The 19380-nt window shown below is 42.2% G+C and overlaps 1 protein-coding gene across 1 annotated transcript in view; it reads left to right on the forward strand.

Moving 5' to 3' along the window:
* Positions 1–19380, forward strand: part of PTPRG (protein tyrosine phosphatase, receptor type G) — a 386788-nt gene that overhangs the window by 363469 nt on the left and 3939 nt on the right. Inside the window, exons 18-30 of the mRNA XM_027640323.1 lie at positions 4046–4142; positions 5857–5939; positions 6168–6302; positions 6537–6671; positions 7064–7236; positions 8336–8471; positions 8810–8956; positions 10866–10959; positions 12226–12302; positions 12726–12854; positions 15109–15255; positions 16028–16170; positions 19200–19335. Of these exons, the coding sequence (XP_027496124.1) occupies positions 4046–4142; positions 5857–5939; positions 6168–6302; positions 6537–6671; positions 7064–7236; positions 8336–8471; positions 8810–8956; positions 10866–10959; positions 12226–12302; positions 12726–12854; positions 15109–15255; positions 16028–16170; positions 19200–19335 (1632 nt within the window). The remainder of the gene's footprint in view (positions 1–4045; positions 4143–5856; positions 5940–6167; positions 6303–6536; positions 6672–7063; positions 7237–8335; positions 8472–8809; positions 8957–10865; positions 10960–12225; positions 12303–12725; positions 12855–15108; positions 15256–16027; positions 16171–19199; positions 19336–19380) is intronic.

Genomic DNA, 19380 nt, shown 5'->3' on the forward strand with positions numbered 1-19380 from the left:
GAGATATCTTCAAATACTATCTGCAGTCTCTGTTGGTATGCTGTCTTAATGTTTGCTGTGATAAAACAAACAGCAAGAGCACTACCACAGAATTCCTGTAATTTGGGATTAAAATAATAGATCAAAACTGATTTTAGAGGTGGATGAACTAGCCGCTTTCATGCTGAAAAATATCACATTAATATCAAAGCAGAGCTGTGGATCTTCTCTGATTTAGTCCCTCAGATTAGGATCCTTTCTTTGTTCGTGATTCCTCCTCATTGCTATTCATAGGCTTTCACAGTTCAGCCCCTGCCAGGACATCAGCCTGAAGTAATGGGAAACAACAGCAGCGTTGCGTAAGGCCGAATCAAGAGACCGAGTTCCTGCTCAGTCACTGTAGCAAAAATTCTTGCTCAGAACCTTATATTGCCAGCAAGACACTGGAGCAGTTTGATTTTACACTTAAATGGAAATTCTTTGAAGTTTAGAAGAAACTAATCTGTAACTTGTTTCAGAAAGGCAATTAAAATGGGTCGTTAAACCTGGGTGTATCAAATTCCAATTAGCATTAGCATGGACAATATAATTAAAAGGTAAATTAGCCATAATAGCATAGACTAGAACACTTTTTACAGTAACTAACGGTCAATTGAAACCATGTACTTTGGTTTCTTGGGTTGTCAATGATAAGTTGAAAGGACAGAATAAGAGCCTGTATTCATTCATCCTGGGACAGTAATGTGTTCTGCAAAGTTAAACATGAGAAGCAGCAGTGTGCAAGCCAGCTGCCGTTAAGATCAGTATAAGAGACCAAGCAGGATTAAGGAAAGCCAAAGGAAATACTGTAGAGCTGAAAAGTTTATGGATGAATTATGGATGTGGTGATATGGACACTATCTGTCCTACTCCAGGGTGCCAGTAGCAGTTTGGTGCTAATTGTGAGAGGAATTTGTTTTGGCTGCAGTGAGCAGCCTGGGATCAGCCTAGTGACCTGCCTGTAAAGGTAGGTGGTAATAATAATGAAATCATGGTGATGTTTTAAGTGCAAATGAAGGACTCAGTAGGCAGTAAGATTTAGAAATCCTATGGTGTTCATTGTATAAGCCATAGAAAATTCTGGGAAAGTAAATATGTGATATACATAAATGTGGAAAAATGGCAAAATTAAGTTGATGACTTTTGGGGACTTTCTCCAAGGTGTTATTTATTAGCACCAGGCTGTCTTCTTCTGCCAAGAGGCAAATAATACTCTGAACAGAAGCACAGATAACAGGCAACAACTAGTCTTGTCTTCTTGCAGCATTTTGTGCATTGATGAAAGGCAACCAGCTCGGCTTTAATAACAGAGGAATGTTAACTTGTACCTTACTGTCTGGTGGGAGGAGCTGTGGTTTAGTAATTTGTGGTTATAATTTGGAGAGATGAACCCAGGAGAGTAGGAGAGCACGGAGAGCCACACTCTGCTCTCAACCCGGTCTCTCCATCCCGCACAGCCAAACACTGTCAGTGGCCAGCGTGGAGCTGAAGGATGTCCTCAGACCCCTTCTGGACTGCTGCAATGTCCCAGAGCCTTGGCTGTGCCCTGGACTGGAGGGGAGGGCTGAAGACTTTTAAAAAGAGACAAAAATAGTGGAGGCGTATTGGCAAGGGGGAAGCTTTTCTTCAACAGTCTCCTTTCGCTGTGCTTTTGCAGTGTGCAGACATAGAAATCCACCATTACAGCAGCTTCCCAGAGTATTAAAAGCCATTTAGAATGCTGTGCGTTAGGAAAAGCTGTTTTCAGATCATCAGCTCTCACAGAGTCAGACCTCCTTTTCCATTGCTGTGTTTTTCACCGTCTTAGCTTAATCTTCCTGTTCTATTAACTTTATATTGGCCAGCTGGGAACATGTACAGTTGAGGAAACAGTCACTATCAACATAAAAAGGTTAATTAAAATGATTAACCTCACCAACAATTCCCTTATGGAAAAATCCTATAGAATTTAATAGAAAATGATACATTTACTATGTAGTATTTAAACTGTCAGAAAAAATTCTTTAGCAGGGAGGTAATTCCCTATTAAATTCTATAACTTTTCAGAGTATTCTCCACAGAACCTTATTGGATTAATCTATATTAAATTCTACAGCATTTGGCATAAATTTTTCAATGCAAATAACTCCTAAAAAGAATTTTGTAGTGATACAGGGATGTAGGGTGTGACGTGAGGTTTTTCAGAAGCAGGGAGGGTATTTTTTAGGAGCGACCTGTAATAGTACAGCAGTGATGTATGATTTCTAAATGCAAAAATAGGCAAAACAAAATTACATAAAATCAACCTAACATGTAAATATTGCTGCTTTTCCAATTATGTCCTAGGCTGAACTGATCCTGCCCATTGTGTAATCAGAAGTCCCTTTCTTACTGGAGCTGACAGACAGAATTAGGGGAAGCACACACTTTAATATGGGGTTTTTTTATTTGTGATAGAAATGGAACTATGAAAATTCTATTAGGGCCAGCTGAGAGTTTTGCTTGATTCCTATTGTCTTTGCTCAGCTTATCTCCTTGAGCACAGTATGTTTCTCCCTACGGAGGGCTGGGGAAGACAGAGAGAAGCAATTGTTATTTGTGAGTGTCACATGGATATAAAAGCTATAAAATGTTCAAGGTTTTAGTATACTTTGCACTTTTAAAATGTAAATGTTGGGGAAGATATCAAAATTCCTATACAAATCCTTTGTGAAATGTCTGCATAATGCTGAACTCTTACATCTGCAATTTGTATAGTGTTTCTCGTGATAATTTTTCTTTGTCACTTAGCTCATGATCTTTGTAGCAGCTGTGAGCTCCTAATGACTTTCCCTCTCAGGTTCTGTGCTGTTATTTTTAAAGTCTGAAGTACAAAGTGATTTGACACTTCCTCACATATCCTTAGGGGAAATTGGTTCTGTTTGGTGCAATTTCTGGGACTCACAAAAGATTTGAATAAATATATTTTCTTCCACAACTTTGTAAACTCCAAATATTGATTTATTTTTTTTTCCCCAAAAAAAGGTGTCTTTACATGAAGAATATTTATGCTAGTGATAAAAAGAGGGTTCACTTTTTCAGGAAGATTGTGGTTAAATTGATACCAAAAAAAGGTATCTTGGAGATGGAATCACGCGAGTGATTCAGTTTATGAGACAGTCTCTGAAGTGTGTAACTCTCTAGGATGGTCTGGCCAAAGGGAATGGCTACTTCTCTCTAAGGTCAGAGAAAAGACCCTCCATTGCCCCATTTCAATAGCCCTGTATCTGTTGTTGAACACAGTAAGGGGTGGGTTGAGAACTAAAAAAAATCGATGGGAATTAGGTATCTAACCTACAGCCTCAACCAGACAGAAATCTTCATCTCTGGCTTCATAAACACCTTGGCAAGCCTGGCTGCTCTCTGCTTTGTAAATGTATATATACATGGATACAACCTTTTATGATTTTCACTATATTGTGGGCAGTTAATCAGTGTCCGAGCAGTGATATTTAAGCACTCGCTGTTGTCTTCAGAGATCTATTTTATTTATATTTTACAAAAGGCATCTCTCTGCAGAGAACTAATAAAAGGTCAGTACCAAACGTAAATGTCAGAAACCCCGTTTTGAGAGGTTATGAGCAGATAAGTTGTCCAACAGTCAAAAGTCTTCTGTTGAAATGTTTTTTTGTGCTTAGTTTCTTACACTGCACTGGCCACTCTTGCCTTTGAGGGACCCTCTCTTCCCTCCCCAAGGGAGGTGCAGGAGATGCAGTGCAGGAGGCAGTGGACTGGTTGTCAGAGGGGACAGTCGGCCCTCAGATGCTCAAAGAGCATCTGTCCCCAGGTCTGTGGGGAGGAGCATAATTGTGCACCAGGGACAGCTCACAGGGCTCAGTGTGAGCAAACCATGGTAAACAGGACAATGCTGAAAGGCTTTGTGTTTAACCCAGCAGTTAAGATACTGATATTTTAAATGTTGTTTGTGTAAGCTGTTGCAGAAATAAAAAAAGACAGCTCAATTTTTTTGGACTGCCAGATTTTCCATTTGAATAATTTATGTGCCTAGGAGGTGCAGCGCTGTACGGCCGACATGAACATCACTGCAGAGCATTCCAACCACCCCGACAACAAGCACAAGAACAGATACATCAACATCCTGGCCTGTAAGTAAGCACTGGCCTAAGCACAATGAATCAACCCAAAAAGACACTCTCACAGTGTGTCTGTGGTGACTGGGACAGGCAGGTGGCTCCTGGTTACATTATTACACAGTCATTAATAAACATGTGAAAGTGTGGCTGGGAGATCATTTCTCCACTAAAGGCCTTGGATGTTTTGATAACTTCTCTGGAGCCAGGATTTCACTCCATCTTTGGTTTTGAAATGTTTTGCAGTTTCATGGCATAGTTTAGAAGTTTTAGTTTTATTTAGAAGTTTTAGTTTCATTCATAGTTTTAGAAGTAGCAGTTTGGTATGAAATTTTGTGGAGGAATAACTGGGATCAGTTGATGATCAGAGCTCTTCTGCCTGCTAATGCCTGAAAACTGGCCTAAGGGAAGTGCATGGTGGAGCAGAAGGTTTTACTGATGATTCCTGGGATTACCTTACAATCCCAGAGGTGCTAAATCTTGCAGAGTGTATCTGCTGTATTTCAAACTGCCTCAGCTGTGTGTAGGACTTGGACAAACAGTGATCTTTGTAGCACAGAGCAGGCTTTGCCTGTATCCCTCTGAGAACTGCAAATCTGGGCTCTGCTCTAGAATGCAAATTATTGCATGTCTGGGATGGAAATGCAGTAACTTTTTCCCTATTGTTCTCTGATGTGGCATGGATTGCAGATGCAGCAGTCACTGTGGTTTAAGAACAGAAATGGAGAGCCACTGGTAGAAAGTTCCCAATGTTCATAAACATTGCAATAAATCCCGAATGTTTTTGATGGCACAGGAAGGAAATACATGTCTCTAACAGATTCTCATAAGTAATCAAGGTGCTGGCTGAGGATCAATTCCCAGACCTGTGAAAGGCTTGCTGTGTGGCCTTGGGCAAGGGCATTCCTTGAGCTTGTCCCAGCTGTCATTTTAGACATGGATATCTGGTCCCTCTAGGCATGGAGATGTGCCATTGGAGGAGAATTGGAGCAGGCACTCCAGTCCTCTGGATTGTCCCTGGAGGAAAGTCTCTCTCTGCTGGTCCTCAAGGAAGGGAACTGAAACCGCAATATTCATGCTTAAAGTTGGCTGATGTGTCTCATCTCTGCATGAGTGGGAAGTACCACCCAGCCCAGTGCCTCTGCCTAGGAGCAGAAGGACTGTGATTTCTTTCTGCTTTAAGACGAAGTCAATCGTTTGGGCAAAACAAAAAGAGGAGCTACAGATCATGACCTCAGATCTGTCCTGGTGGTGTGATGATGGTGGTGAAGAAGTGAGGACATTCACTCATCTCCCAGAGCCAGTAGAGCTGTCTGAGCCCAGCACTGAGGGAGGAGGATGAGCCAAGCAGAGGCAGCTTTGCCTGCCGGAGCCGCGCCGATGTCTCTGCTCGGTGTTACAGCTCTGTGGGGTGCCCTGGCTCTCTGAACCACACTACTCCGTGTGATGTGGGTGATCCTAGAGTTGTGCTCCTGAGGCTCCAGTGTTCTTTAAAGAGAAGCTGTTCCAGCATGAACCATGTACTTTTAAGGATGTGAAGACTGTTGACCTGCTACCATGAGCAGGTGACCAAGAACAGATGCTCCCATATCCCTCTTGACTCCAGTCCAAGGCCGATCTCTTCTGTGTATTAGTAGGGGCTACCTCAATACCCAGGAAATGGGATGTTTCCCTGCAGTTCTGCAGTGTGTTTCCCTAATGCTTCTCTGCTCTGTTTTTTATCCTGCAGATGATCACAGCAGGGTGAAGCTAAGGCCTTTACCGGGGAAAGATTCTAAGCACAGTGACTACATTAATGCTAATTATGTCGATGTAAGTTGCTTTAATTGTTTTTATCTTCTCTACCATTGAATTCTTCCACAAGGAGGAAGTATTGCCATTTGTGAAGTGATTGTGTTTTCCAACTTCACCTGATAATTTTGCTATGAATTCCTTGCTATTGTGAATAAGAAAAGCACCTTTCTTTGTTACTTTTAAAATATTAATACGTCTGCCATGATATTGCTTTCATCTCACTTGGCATTATGGTTTTCTTTGAAGGGTTACAACAAAGCAAAAGCCTACATTGCTACCCAGGGACCTTTAAAGTCTACCTTTGAAGATTTCTGGAGGATGATTTGGGAACAAAATACTGGAATCATTGTCATGATCACAAACCTTGTTGAAAAAGGAAGAGTAAGAGATTTTCTAGTTTGTTAGCAGTTGCTCCTTAACACCTCCCTAAATCACCTGGGCAGAATTTGTTTTTAAATGGCTTGGGTTGATACATATTGATGCATAATACATAACGAACATAACAGAGGGGTACGTAGCTCGCCATTATTTTACTTTTTTAAAAAAGCTCTAAACACAAACACAAAGCAGCAGCTCAAACCCTCAGCCAACCCACCCGACTGTGTCTTTGTTCAGAGGAAATGTGATCAGTACTGGCCGACAGAGAACAGCGAGGAGTACGGCAACATCATCGTCACGCTGAAGAGCACAAACGTCCACGCCTGCTACACCCTGCGCCGCTTCACCGTCAGGAACACGAAGATGAAAAAGGTGAGTTCTCATCCAGGTGCCTTATGGCATCTGTGGGATGCAAGGCACACCAGAGCAAAACCCAGGGTTTGCTTAGGCGACTTGAAGGAGCAGGTGGGTGGGAAATAAGTAAGCAAAACCAGGATTACAAGGATCCTGGTGAAAGGTTCAGCCTGTATTTGTTTTTCTCTAGTTCACTGCTGCTTTGGTGTCACAGTTATTGCTGTTATTACCTGTTCCCATATGTATTTTTCCTTGAACTCTGTCTCCACCTAGCAGGAGGCAGAGCTGCAGAAGATTTCTTCTGTCAGAGTCCACCACTTTCTCAGCTGAGGAAGCCAGAAGGACTGATCATATTTCTGTGCTTCTTTTCCCTCATCTCCTCCTTCTCTCTGCGCACACTTGGCACACAGGGTCAGAAGGGAAACCCCAAGGGGCGGCAGAACGAGAGAACGGTTATTCAGTATCACTACACGCAGTGGCCCGACATGGGTGTGCCCGAGTACGCGCTGCCCGTGCTCACCTTCGTCAGGAGATCCTCTGCAGCCAGGACCCCGGACATGGGACCAGTGGTGGTGCACTGCAGGTATGATGGCTGTGACTGAACACCTCAAGGCAGGCACACCTAGTGCACACTGTGTGCTCTTCATGCCAGCTAACAGCAACGCCATAAGTTACTAACACAGCAGGAATGTGCCAGCCCCGTGGGGTGCAGGTACATGACCTTGCTTTGCCTGCATCTTAAGACAGCTCCAATGCAAAAGCTTCCCCATTGACACAGGGTTTTGCTAAGGCATGATACTGGGCTGCCAATCTGCTGTGGTTGTGAAGTTCCTTGGTTGAAGCTGGTTTGTAGCCTGCCCTCTCAGGGCATGGACAGGACAGGATCACCTCTACTGGGAACCAACTACATGAACACATGGACACCTAGGCATGGCACTGCCATTGAACCACACTCACACTCACCAGACTTGCAGTCAAAACAATAGATCAGTCAATAAATTAGTTCAGGGATGTGGTCTTCATCACTGTGTGTGAGGGGGCTGCACAGCACCACAGCGAAGGGGAGAGGATGATGGAGGTTACAGCTCCTTCCTGAGCAGAAACTGAGACTTTCTGAAGAGCCCCCCTCTCTGTTGAGCCCAGGACCACTCTCCTCCCTTGCAAAGGAGTCCTGCAAGCATCAACCCCTTCTCATGCCTTCCCTCAATGCTGGTACCACTTGCATTTCCAGTTCCGCTGGAATGCTCCTCACTCTTCATGGCCTGGAGTGACCTTGACAGTCCAGGATAGCAGCAGCTTGGCATAGGGTGGATCTCTATATGGCTTCTTCCAGCCAACTCCAGTAGCAGCAGCAGTTGTTGACAGGAGCCAAGTGTGAACAGCCAGAGTGTGAAGTCCAGGATGATGGCAGCCCCATCCTGACGCTGCTGGCACAGGTGTGATGGCTTGTGTTTTGTTCATCCTCATCCTGCACCACAGAAATACCCACAGAAGGGAGGAAATATATACCTGGTAATATTCCCAGGAAACCAAAATATTTTGCTGTGAAACTTTAGTGGTTGAAGCCAGCAGGAAAATGAATGTCTGTGAACAGCAATATTTGCTTAATTTTGTTCTAGTTTTAAGTCTACATTTGTTTTCATCTAACTGTATTACATGGCTTTCTCTTATGTTTTCTGTAGTGCTGGTGTTGGCAGGACTGGTACCTACATTGTGATAGACAGTATGCTGCAACAAATAAAAGACAAAAGCACAGTTAATGTCCTGGGTTTCCTGAAACATATCAGGACACAGCGCAACTACCTCGTCCAGACAGAGGTAAAAATTGCAGTAGGGTTGAATTTAAAGTCATGTTCATTTTTATGTTGTAATCATAAAGAAAATACATTTTTCCAGTTACATCCCTGTAAAAATTGAATGCATTACTGGCATTTTTTTGCACTAGAATGTCTCTTTTTTTAAACCAGAAACTTCAGATTTTGCTTTAGACTCATTCATAGCTGTGCTATGTTTATAGATGTTTATTCTGGATTTGGTGGTATTTGCATGGGTGACTTGTTTTGCACACCATTTCCTTTAGTGTGCTCTACCCCTCAGTTAAAACCAGCTGTTTAGGTTATTCCAGATGCCTGCCTGACATGCTGATATTTTTATAGGAGCAGTACATTTTTATTCATGATGCCTTGTTGGAAGCCATCCTTGGGAAGGAGACTGAAGTGTCTGCAAACCAGCTGCATAGTTATGTTAACAGCATCCTCATACCTGGCATAGGAGGGAAGACACGACTAGAAAAGCAGTTCAAGGTAAGGTTTATCACTGCCATGCAGAGGGACCTAATGTTCCTGCTGTCTTTTGTATGGCCTGGCTTCACTGTCAGTGGTCATGGCTAAGGAACCAAACCAGAACACTTGATTAGCACAACTTGAGAAGTTCAGTCCTCTACAGTCTTAGCTATGCTGCTGGAAATCAGTGCTAACACTCTTCAGTCAGAGATGAGAAGAGGGACATGGACTCTGGTTTGGACTGTGCTGCTGGTCAACCTGTTCCCAAGGGAGCTTGGATGTTCCCGAGTCAGTGGTTAGCTTGACTGGAAGGCTTCCTCCAAACTGTGGCTCTCACATATATATATGCGTTATTTATATATATATATATACGCATTTCTCCATATATATATATATGGAGAAGGACAGGAGATAAGATTCTTTGCACCACCTACTATTTCAGCACTGTAGATAAAGACTTAAAAATGTTTTAAGACCAGGAAGCACAACATGCTTTTCTCAGTGCTAATAACAACGCTTGCTGTGTTTCCCTGCTATGTCATAGCTACTTTCTTCCTGGCCAAAGTAATTTTTTTTGCCCTGATCTCTTGTTTGAAACCTAAGATTTTTTGATTGCATTTTATTTGAAGGCATTTTAAAATATTTTGTGAGACTTTTTATCATAAAGAGATTATAAGTGACATCTGTTTTCACAGCTAAATGCACTCAGTTAATACCTACCCAATAACTACCCAAGGAACCAAAAATGTTAAATTACAACAGGTACCAAACTATTAAAAAAATGAACAGGCTCTTCTCTGAAATCACTTGTAGAAGTCTCAGTATTTCTTCATCAGTCAGGACATTCCAGATGCTTAATTACTAAATTAAAGAAGCACACACACACACACACACAAAGTGCAGTCAGAGAAGATTTCTTATTTTAAAAAGTGTTGCACTTCTACAAATTATTTTAAATTATATGTATTAATTATATGTTTTCTGATGGCTCGTGACAAAGTTTCACAACCCTAAGCGGCATTTATAGAAGTTGCTTTCTTTGCCAACATTGCACAGGTTTAGAAACCCCATAACTTCTAACAGGGCTTATGCCAGCGTATAGATGAGTTGAGTGCTGACTTGTTTAGAATGTATTTCAAATTGGGATGTGACCAGCAACAATTATTGTATCTTTCTCTTCTTTCTGCTGCTGCCACAGAGGTAGCAGAAGATAACTTGTGCTCATGCCCTGGTACAGCAAGTTGCATTCAACCATCTTAGAGTGAAGTTATGCTGAGTGATGAGTTGCTAATGCAGGAGATGAGAAAGGCACCTTTACTCGCTTTGCTCTGGTAGAGTTTCCCCACACACTGGGAGAATATTCAAATGCAGCACTGCCTCCGTGACTTTTCTGTGTGCCCCCAAGCATCCCAGAATGAACATGGCAGACCAGAGAATGTAACCCGTGGCCTCAGATCTCAGATGGCAGTGTGGTCGGTTCCCCAAAGGCCTGGCAGGAAAAGACATTCTGCAGGAATGTCTTTTATTTTATTTTATTTTAGAGGAGTGAAAAAAAAAAAACCCAAAGCATAAAAGTTCTGTTGTTCTGTTTTGCTAGCTTTTCTTCCTTGAGACCTGCTTCTGATTGAACATATCTGCAAGTCTTTGAAATATATTCTCAAAGATAACGAAACATAGTGCTCTGTGAAAATACATTTTGATGGAACTTCATTTTCAGGATGTTTCGAAGCTGAGAGCTGCAGAGATCTTTTTATTCATTAAACATGTTATATGAAGAGCATTATTTCCATTGGCATCTTGAGTACTTTAAACAAGTTTAACAATGCAGTTTATTCTTCTACTAATGCATCTTCACAGGAGTTGGCAAAGAAACCTCCTCTCTTCATTTAGTGTGCTCTGAGGACTGACTTACTACTTTATTCTCTTTCAGCTGGTTACACAGTGTAATGCAAAATACGTGGAATGCTTCAGTGCTCAGAAAGACTGCAACAAAGAGAAGAACAGGAACTCATCAGTCGTGCCGTGTAAGATCACATCTTCAGTTTGATTACTGCCTAGCATAACTTTTTGTACTGAATTCTCCTGGTGTTATGCATGAAAAGGCATAGCCACTAGGAAGGGGAAATGTAATCTTTTGTTCAGTCCAAGCTGTCTTGTCTTTTGGTATTACTCTGATGAAACTGAACAAAAGGAAATAGTTGCAGTGTCAGCCAGATATACTGTCCAAGTGAAATGTTAATTTGAAGTGCTTAAGAATTTGAATAATTAGGTAGGGGATAAATCTATGGAATACTGAGAGATTACTTTGATACTGCTCCCAGCTCCGGTGAGATCTCCCAGAGTGATTGGCACAAGTTGTTTGTAATTCAGCTACTGCACTCAATTTCTCTGTGTGAGCCGCCCCAGATTTGAGGGTATTCAGTGCCTGGGGACAGTTTCACAGTCATTAATATGGAATCTGTGCGTGGCTGTCAAGCAGTATGAATTTGCACCAGACCAAGCACGGACACGTCATCCCCATGACATTACCACAGTACAGGACAGAGGACAGATGATGGCCAAGCCAGCACAAAGGAACAGTGGCACAGATACAGTCCATCATGAAGTTTGTTAATAGAAGCGGAAGTCATCAGAATATATCTTAAAAACAGATGTAAACAGGGCAGAAATAATCTGTATGGCTTTGCCCTTTGGGTCATGCAGCTGCAATGATTTCAGTTGGGCTTTTGGGGCCTGTCACAGGGTTTGAGGATGATGTTGAGCTCAGTCTTTAAACACAGAGGAGTGTGGATCTGCTGAAGAGCACACACACACTGCTGGGTGGTTCCCCATTAGGGAAGGGGTTTGTCTCTGGAGGTTCTCTCACCTCATGAATGATGGCAATGCTGCCGAGTGGTAGGGAAAACAAAATAAATCAGCTGGGTTTGTGTGCTGCTGGAGACAAATGGAACACTACAGTCAGGAATTACCTGAAATCCCCTGTTATCACTGCATATACTGTTATTTGGTAATTCAGCCTGCTGTGAAAATCTTTGCTATAGTAAAATTTGATTCCTGAAATTACTTTGTCCTTGTGGGAATATTGTGCAACATTCTCTTTTATATCCTGTGTTAGCAGGCAGTGCTTTAACGCAGTTAAAGTGCTGGCCTGCTCCTGTGGGAGATGGGAGCTGCACACTGTTTGGTTTGTTAACAGCTGAGAAATTCTTACTTTCTGCATTGTGCCATGACCAGACTTTGATCTTTTTTCTTTTTTTTTTTCCTCTATGTTGTTTTTTTTTATGTTATAGCTGAGCGTGCTAGAGTGGGCTTGGCACCGCTGCCTGGAATGAAGGGAACAGATTACATTAATGCCTCTTATATCATGGTGAGGAAGCCAACACCTAATTACAAAGTAAAATCAATTCTAAGGTGCTAAATACCAGATGCCTATAATTGTCTTAATTCTGTATGTAATGGCTGTGTATTAACAGATGAGATTTTAACACCTTCCCCATAATGTAAAGCTATTAACCGTGCTTTATTAAAGATTCTTGCCTAAAAAATTAATTACAAGATGCATTTAGATGGGATGTGTATTTCCATGAGATACAGTCAAATAAACGCTGGGATTTAGAGTAAATTAAGACAATAAGGACTCTGCAGAATGGAAATGGAGTTAGTTATAGCCTGTATGAAAATACTGGGGAATACAATGAAATAGGGTGTGTGTCCCCCAAAGATGAAATTAATGCTTTAAAAGTATTGAAGGCAGTAAGTAAGTAACTGTGTGTTTGTTTTGCTGCAAAAGGGCTACTACAGGAGTAATGAGTTCATCATAACACAACATCCACTGCCACATACGACTAAAGATTTCTGGCGAATGATCTGGGATCACAATGCACAGATCATTGTCATGCTGCCGGACAACCAGAGCCTGGTGAGTTGCCCGTGTCCCTTCCAGCTGGGCACAGCACAGGGTCACTTGGGTACCTGCTGTGGCTGTGCTCTGGTTGAAACCAAAGCCACTTTTTGAGCCACCTTCTCAGACTTTGTCATAAGCTTGTTACGAAAAGGTAAGTTCCAAGACGTGGGGCATGTTCTTTTGCTGTCTCCTTCTGCACTCACCCCTGGGAAAGACATCCTGGGCTGGATGGACCTCACTGCTCACAGGCAGCTGACAACCTCTGTGATGCTCCTGAGGCAGGATGCAAGGCACTGAGGGCACTGAGAGGCTGGATTTATGGATAAGGACTTTGAGAGGAGCAGAAATGGAGGCAGGGACAGTAGATAATTGCTTGTTTGCCCGTGGGCTTAAGCCTCAGGCCATGCAAGATTAAGGTTGTGGAAGGCTACAAATGCTATATTTAATGAAAGTAAAAAGCAAACACGTATGTTAATTTAAGTGGAAATAATGCATCAGAGAGAGAGAGAGAATAAGGAGACACAGGTGAAGTGCTAATCACTACTTCCAGATTTACCAGCACGTCTCAAGAGGGCGTGTTGAAAAGGATTAAGAGCTAAACGGTTCGCTTTTTCATGCACGCATCACTGAGGTGAATAGACAACTGTAGCTGAAAGTGGAAGAGAAACCACCTTCATTACAGCAGGAAAATAGCAGTCATGAGGGGCTACTAAAGAGGCAGCAGTCAATATGTTGCTTGTGTGCAGAGCAATGAAAGGGATTGCAGGCACTGCGAGGCAAGGAGCGTTCGGAGAAATCCGATCGAATCGGAAAGCACTAATGAAATAAAAGTGTGTCAGGTGGAAATGAAGAAGCTGATCTTGTCTCCATGTATATATGAAATTGCTCTGCAGAACTATAGTGATTAAAGGCTGGGTTTGGCCACATACCTGCTTTCACCAGGTGAAGCGGTGGCATTCCCAGGGTAGAGGCTGGCCAGCAAGGCAGCAGCATCCCACCATCGGCTCAGTGGTCAATGTGGGATGTGTTGGCTGGCAAGGAGGGGTGGCACGGGACTAAAACAGGTGCTGAATCTGTAATGCCAAAGGACAACACAATAATGCAAAGTACCTGCTGCATGAAGACCTGTCAGGTGGCAGGACAGGTCCCTTCCCTGGTGCTCAGCGATATTACTCTGCTTCCCAGTGCCTCTGCTTACTGAGGGCAGAATTGTCAAGGCACTGAGAGGACTTAGGACCTTATGTCACATTTACAGAATAAAACCTTGACGGCCCAAATCTCAACGGTATCTTGCATGTCATGTGCACCAAAGCTCTGGACCCACAGAAATATGCCTGGTTTTAGAGGCATGTGCATGGCCACAGTGGGATGACGTGGCTTCAGAGCTCATGTTTTCTCATGAGTAGAAAGATGGGTTGTCCAGAGACACAGGTGTGCTCTGTGCATGCAGCCAGAGCAGCTTCTGTGCTTGTGCTGCAGGGACACAGACCTCTGAAGCCAGAAGTAGAAATAGACTTTGCATGTATGTGGTGACAGACCATAATTTCCTCTCTCTGCAGCAAAGTAGGAATTCACAGTTATTTTTTAAAGAACAGCTTTGACAGGATGTTACCTACATCCTGTCAGTCAGACTTCTTCAGCATTGAGCTTCTTCCACCCTTCACAGTCTCACTGAGATGTTACAGTGTCCCTTCAGTAGAGGTGTTTTGCTGGAGAACTTCCATTAAGTTAAACCAATGTTTTTTTTCAAGGCTAAGAATATTTGTGTTTCTTCCTTCCTCTTCACTCCTCCACTTGCTCCTAAAAATTCAAGCCCTACATAAATATCCCATCAGTCTTCTACCTAGACCTGATCCACAGAGCTTGAGTTTTGGATTAGACTACAATAAACACAAATTAAAAATAATTTCATTAATTTTTAAAGGTCAATGAGTTTTTCTAAACAAATATCTGACTTTCAAGCAAAACTGTAGACAGGAGGCAATAAAGCCTGGGATACAATATAAAGGTTAAGTATGAATGAGCTAAGATAACCATTTCCCTATGAAACCAATTAAAAAGCAGATGTTACCTGTTTGGACACACAAAGGGAGGATCTGGCAGGCTTCCTGCCTACTGTAACAGTAAATTTGTTTTAGATGGAAATGGCTTGTAAAGGTCAGCTCCTGATCATCTCTGTTTATCAAACCAATTTTTTGATCGACTGGATTTTTCAGTTGCACACAAGGTATCTGAAAGGCTCCAATAACATGTTGTTTCATCTCTCCAGGCAGAAGATGAGTTTGTGTACTGGCCAAGTCGTGAGGAATCCATGAACTGTGAGGCCTTTACTGTGACCCTTATCAGCAAAGACAGACTGTGCCTCTCTAACGAAGAGCAAATTATCATCCATGACTTTATCCTTGAAGCTACCCAGGTAAAATAAACCTCCAAATGTTGGTCTTTGCTTTTCACCAAAATTATATTGATGTCATTTAAATGAGGAAGGAGAATAGTTCAGAAACAGTTTTGAAAAGGATTTACTTGTAAATTATATTGTTCTCAGAGGAAAGGGATTCTCATTGAATTCTTCTCCCTCTTACATCCTTTACCTCCAGGCAGATTCCTTTAGCTGGTAAGATTGTAGTAAGTTTGTCTTACTTCAAAGTGAAGACACAATTTCAAAATGAGAAACCAAAACAGATTGAATTACTTTTTGTAAAGTACACCAAGGTGTATTGTCCTATTTCTGCTTATAAAATGCAGCATTTTTAATTTTTCTGGGGGTCTTAACTAAACATAAAAATGTAAACACATTTCTTTTGAACTATAAACCTGCTTCTAGTTTGCTATCTGAATTGCAGCTGGGCTTTGATGGAAAGCATTACTTTTCAAGCCCTTTTAAATTTTAATTCCTTGGTTGCTCTTGTTTGACTTTTGAACTGTAAGGGCTGTGAGAGAGGTTTGATATAAGCCCTGAACTCAAATACAAAATCTGTATCAATTAAACATTTTGTTAAATTTACATTATTTTAAGGTGTTCACTGTTGCAGAAATGTTGGAGCTGTGTGTCTGTCCTCTTTCTATATAACCTGTTTGGAAGAAGAAAGTTTCTCTTCAGTGTATAATGAGGCTCTTCCCTCTTTCTCCCTGGAGTGGATGAGTGTGGAGTGAAAGAAGCTAATGCCCAGGCTGGTTTGTCATTGCAGGATGACTACGTTCTGGAAGTCCGCCACTTTCAGTGCCCCAAATGGCCAAACCCAGACGCTCCCATAAGCAGTACCTTTGAACTTATCAATGTGATCAAGGAAGAGGCCTTAACAAGGGATGGCCCCACCATAGTTCATGATGAGTATGTCATCACTTTTCTCTCATTTATGTGCAGATTGTACAAGATGTTACTCAGCTACAAGACACTTCTTAGGAGTGATGTCCATTCCTGCATGGAGCAGATGGAGTTTAGTGGTCTAAGGAACAGGATAAGAATATTTAAACTTCCAGAGATGAGTTTTCAGTTGGCACCTGAGGCCAAATACATTTTTCTTAACATAGTTTTTATGTTGGTCATAATCTTAGGTGGACTCAGTAAGTGAGGCTGTTTGCTTTGGAAGCATTTTGGGTTCTTCTGCACCTGGAAGTATCCCAAACAAATCCTACAACCTGTTTCAGAACCCAGCAGAGCCCTGGTTTAGATAAGACTCTAACCAGCCCATTATGGGCTTATGGTAACCAGTTTCAAAACAACCTGAGCTCCTGTCTAACAGCTCAAGTTTAATGTGCCAGAACAAGCTCAGCTCAGCTGTGTCTCAGGATGAGCAGCAGAAGTATCTTGTGACAAAGGGCCTATGTTTTCTGAGAGAAGATTTATTTTTATTTCTTCTGCTTCCCCAAAAACACTCCGAGGGGCCCATATGGTACCAAGTGGGAGGGAGGGAGCCTGCTAACATGGGGCCAGCATGCCCCAACACTTGCCTCTTTTGTGAGCATTGTCCTGCCAGCTACGCTTGAACACCCAATTATAAAGGGTGCTAAATATTGCATTGCATATTATTACTTGCACACATTATGGAGCTGCAAAATACCATTATAATGAGGCTGGAGGCTGGGTCTAACAGGATCTCTTTGGAGGGACTGTTTCCTGGTGGGCAGAGCACTTCCTGGAGTCATTCTGTCCTTAAAATCCCAAGGAGGCCCAATTTCTGACACTGCTTGTGTTGTCCTTAGAGCGAACACTGAGTGCAAACACCTGCTGTACCTGCAGCCCCTTTGCTCTACAGCCCATTAGACTTTCTGTCATTGCCACAAAGCAGAATTAGATTTGGGGAATCTTCCCCTTCTTTGCAAAAACATTGCTACCACACTCTGGTGTTTCGGTGGTCAGACCAGCTGCTGTGCTGGGGTGTGGACACCACTGGTATCCACTGATGCTGAAACAGCTTTCCCTGCTTTCCCTGCTGCAACAGGTTTTTCCCAACTGACTCCTGGAAATGGTGCCTTGGGCTGCAGCAAGTAGTTTTTCTCCCACAACCTCCTGCCTTGCTAATGTACAGTGTAAGCTCTGTTGCCTTTTGCCAGCCCTGATTAATTCCAGGCTGGTTTTAATATTCATGCTTTGGGTAGTCTGAAGTGAGGTTTTGCTACTCTTGCAGTATTTAAGATTATGTTTTACAAAATTAGAACCATTATTGATTTGGGCATTTCATGCTAGATGGGAAAAAAAAAGGAGAAAATCAAAATCGCATTCCTAACAGTGCTGAGTCATTCCTTCTGTAAATTGCTTTTTTGGTTTATTTTTCATATTCAATGATTTTATTTTTATGCCTAATACATAATGTGGGTTCTCCTTTTCGTTGGAGCCTAAGCAAATGTAGCTGAAAATGAAAATTTCCCTTTGCTACAGGCAACAACTATATCACATAATCCACTAATAATTACAACTGCAGATTAATTCCAAATATATGAATTTGCAAATAATAAATGCATGTGGTATTTAGGAAGTACATGGTGGGATGAACTTGATAACATTTTAAAAAGTTCAGAAATTCCAACTTGAGACAGTTGTCAAGATTTTTAAATATAACTTCCCGTGTGTAGGCAACTAGATAAAGATCTGCGGCATAATTTTCCACAGGAAAAGTCTTCAGATTGTTGGGAACTGGAGATAACCAGCCCAAATAAAAATGAGGCCATCATACCCTCAGAGACATTTAGTTGTGTCCTGTCAGGCACTTGCAGTGGGCACTTTGTCCACTGTCCCTATAGATGATCTGTCACAGCCATCTGGATGGTGCTGCTGCTTCTTTTACAGGCTTCACCTGCAACATAGCAGATCTGTTGTTTCCCATTTCTAGGCAAGCTGAATTTGCAAAAATCATATGAAATCTAGTCAGTAGATGTCTTGATTTCCACAGGAATGCTGTAAAACATCCTAATAGTAATCCTGTGATACAAGATGGTATTGCAGCCCTTGCTCATCATTTCCATTTTCATGTACAGCTCTCCAAACAGTTTAGAGAGCAGGGCAGCACCAATGCCCTTTTACCAGTGGGGACATTTAGACACAGACTTTCTCGAAGTCACAGAGCAGACCCATAGCAGAGCCAGGACAGAATTTCAGTCTCCTGAGTACTGGGAGAGCAGAGTAGAGTGGAGGCTCCTCAGAAGCAGTGGTGTAGGATCCTTTATGCCACGCCTCCCACCTGCACATACAGCACAAGCACACCCCCAGATTTACAGCACTGAGATTTCCACCTGACCTCTCAAGGACGCATTGAGTTGTGCTCCTCACAAAATAACCACTGCTCGGGTTCTTATTACATGACAGCACAGCTCAACTCTTCAGAATCCATAATGTCTCTTGGGTGCCTGGCTCAGGGATGTTGCCTCTTACCGATGAATCAGACCTAAGGAAGACTTTGAGATGTGCCCCATTTACTTGTGAGCACCTCACAGCCGTGTTATTTTGCTGTAATTGTCAGATGTGGAGGAAGAGGAAAAGTCTCATTTCTTTCTAATGGTTTATGTTTTGCTTGAGCTCCCACTAATGAATTTAAAATACACTCAACTGTAATGCAGATGCTCTCAGTACACGTGGCGTGTGAGAACTGATTTCGGTGTTAAAGTCTCCAGGCTGGGTATTCTGAAATGGCTCATGTTCTGCTGCTGATACAGTGCTTTGTGTTGAACAGTACAGATATCCTGAGATGACTTGGTGTACCATCAAATTTCTTCTATAAATCAAAATGACTAAAAATTAACCACTACAAAACAAGCATTTAATAGATACAAAGATGAACTGCAGTAATCAGATAAGACTGTAACAACATTTTCATGACCCGGGTGTGTTTCTGAGTAACTCATCATTCTGGTGTGGTTTTCCAGGTATGGAGCTGTGTCAGCAGGAACGCTATGTGCCCTTACCACTCTGTCCCAGCAGCTGGAGAATGAAAATGCTGTCGATGTTTTCCAGGTGGCAAAGATGATAAATCTTATGCGGCCTGGAGTATTTACAGACATTGTAAGTCTTTAAATGGAATATAAATAGATAGCTTACAAGGTTTTC

Source organism: Corapipo altera, unplaced genomic scaffold (genome assembly GCF_003945725.1).
Source record: "Corapipo altera isolate COAL_440 unplaced genomic scaffold, ASM394572v1 55, whole genome shotgun sequence".
In the NCBI taxonomy this organism is placed as follows: Eukaryota; Metazoa; Chordata; class Aves; order Passeriformes; family Pipridae; genus Corapipo; species Corapipo altera.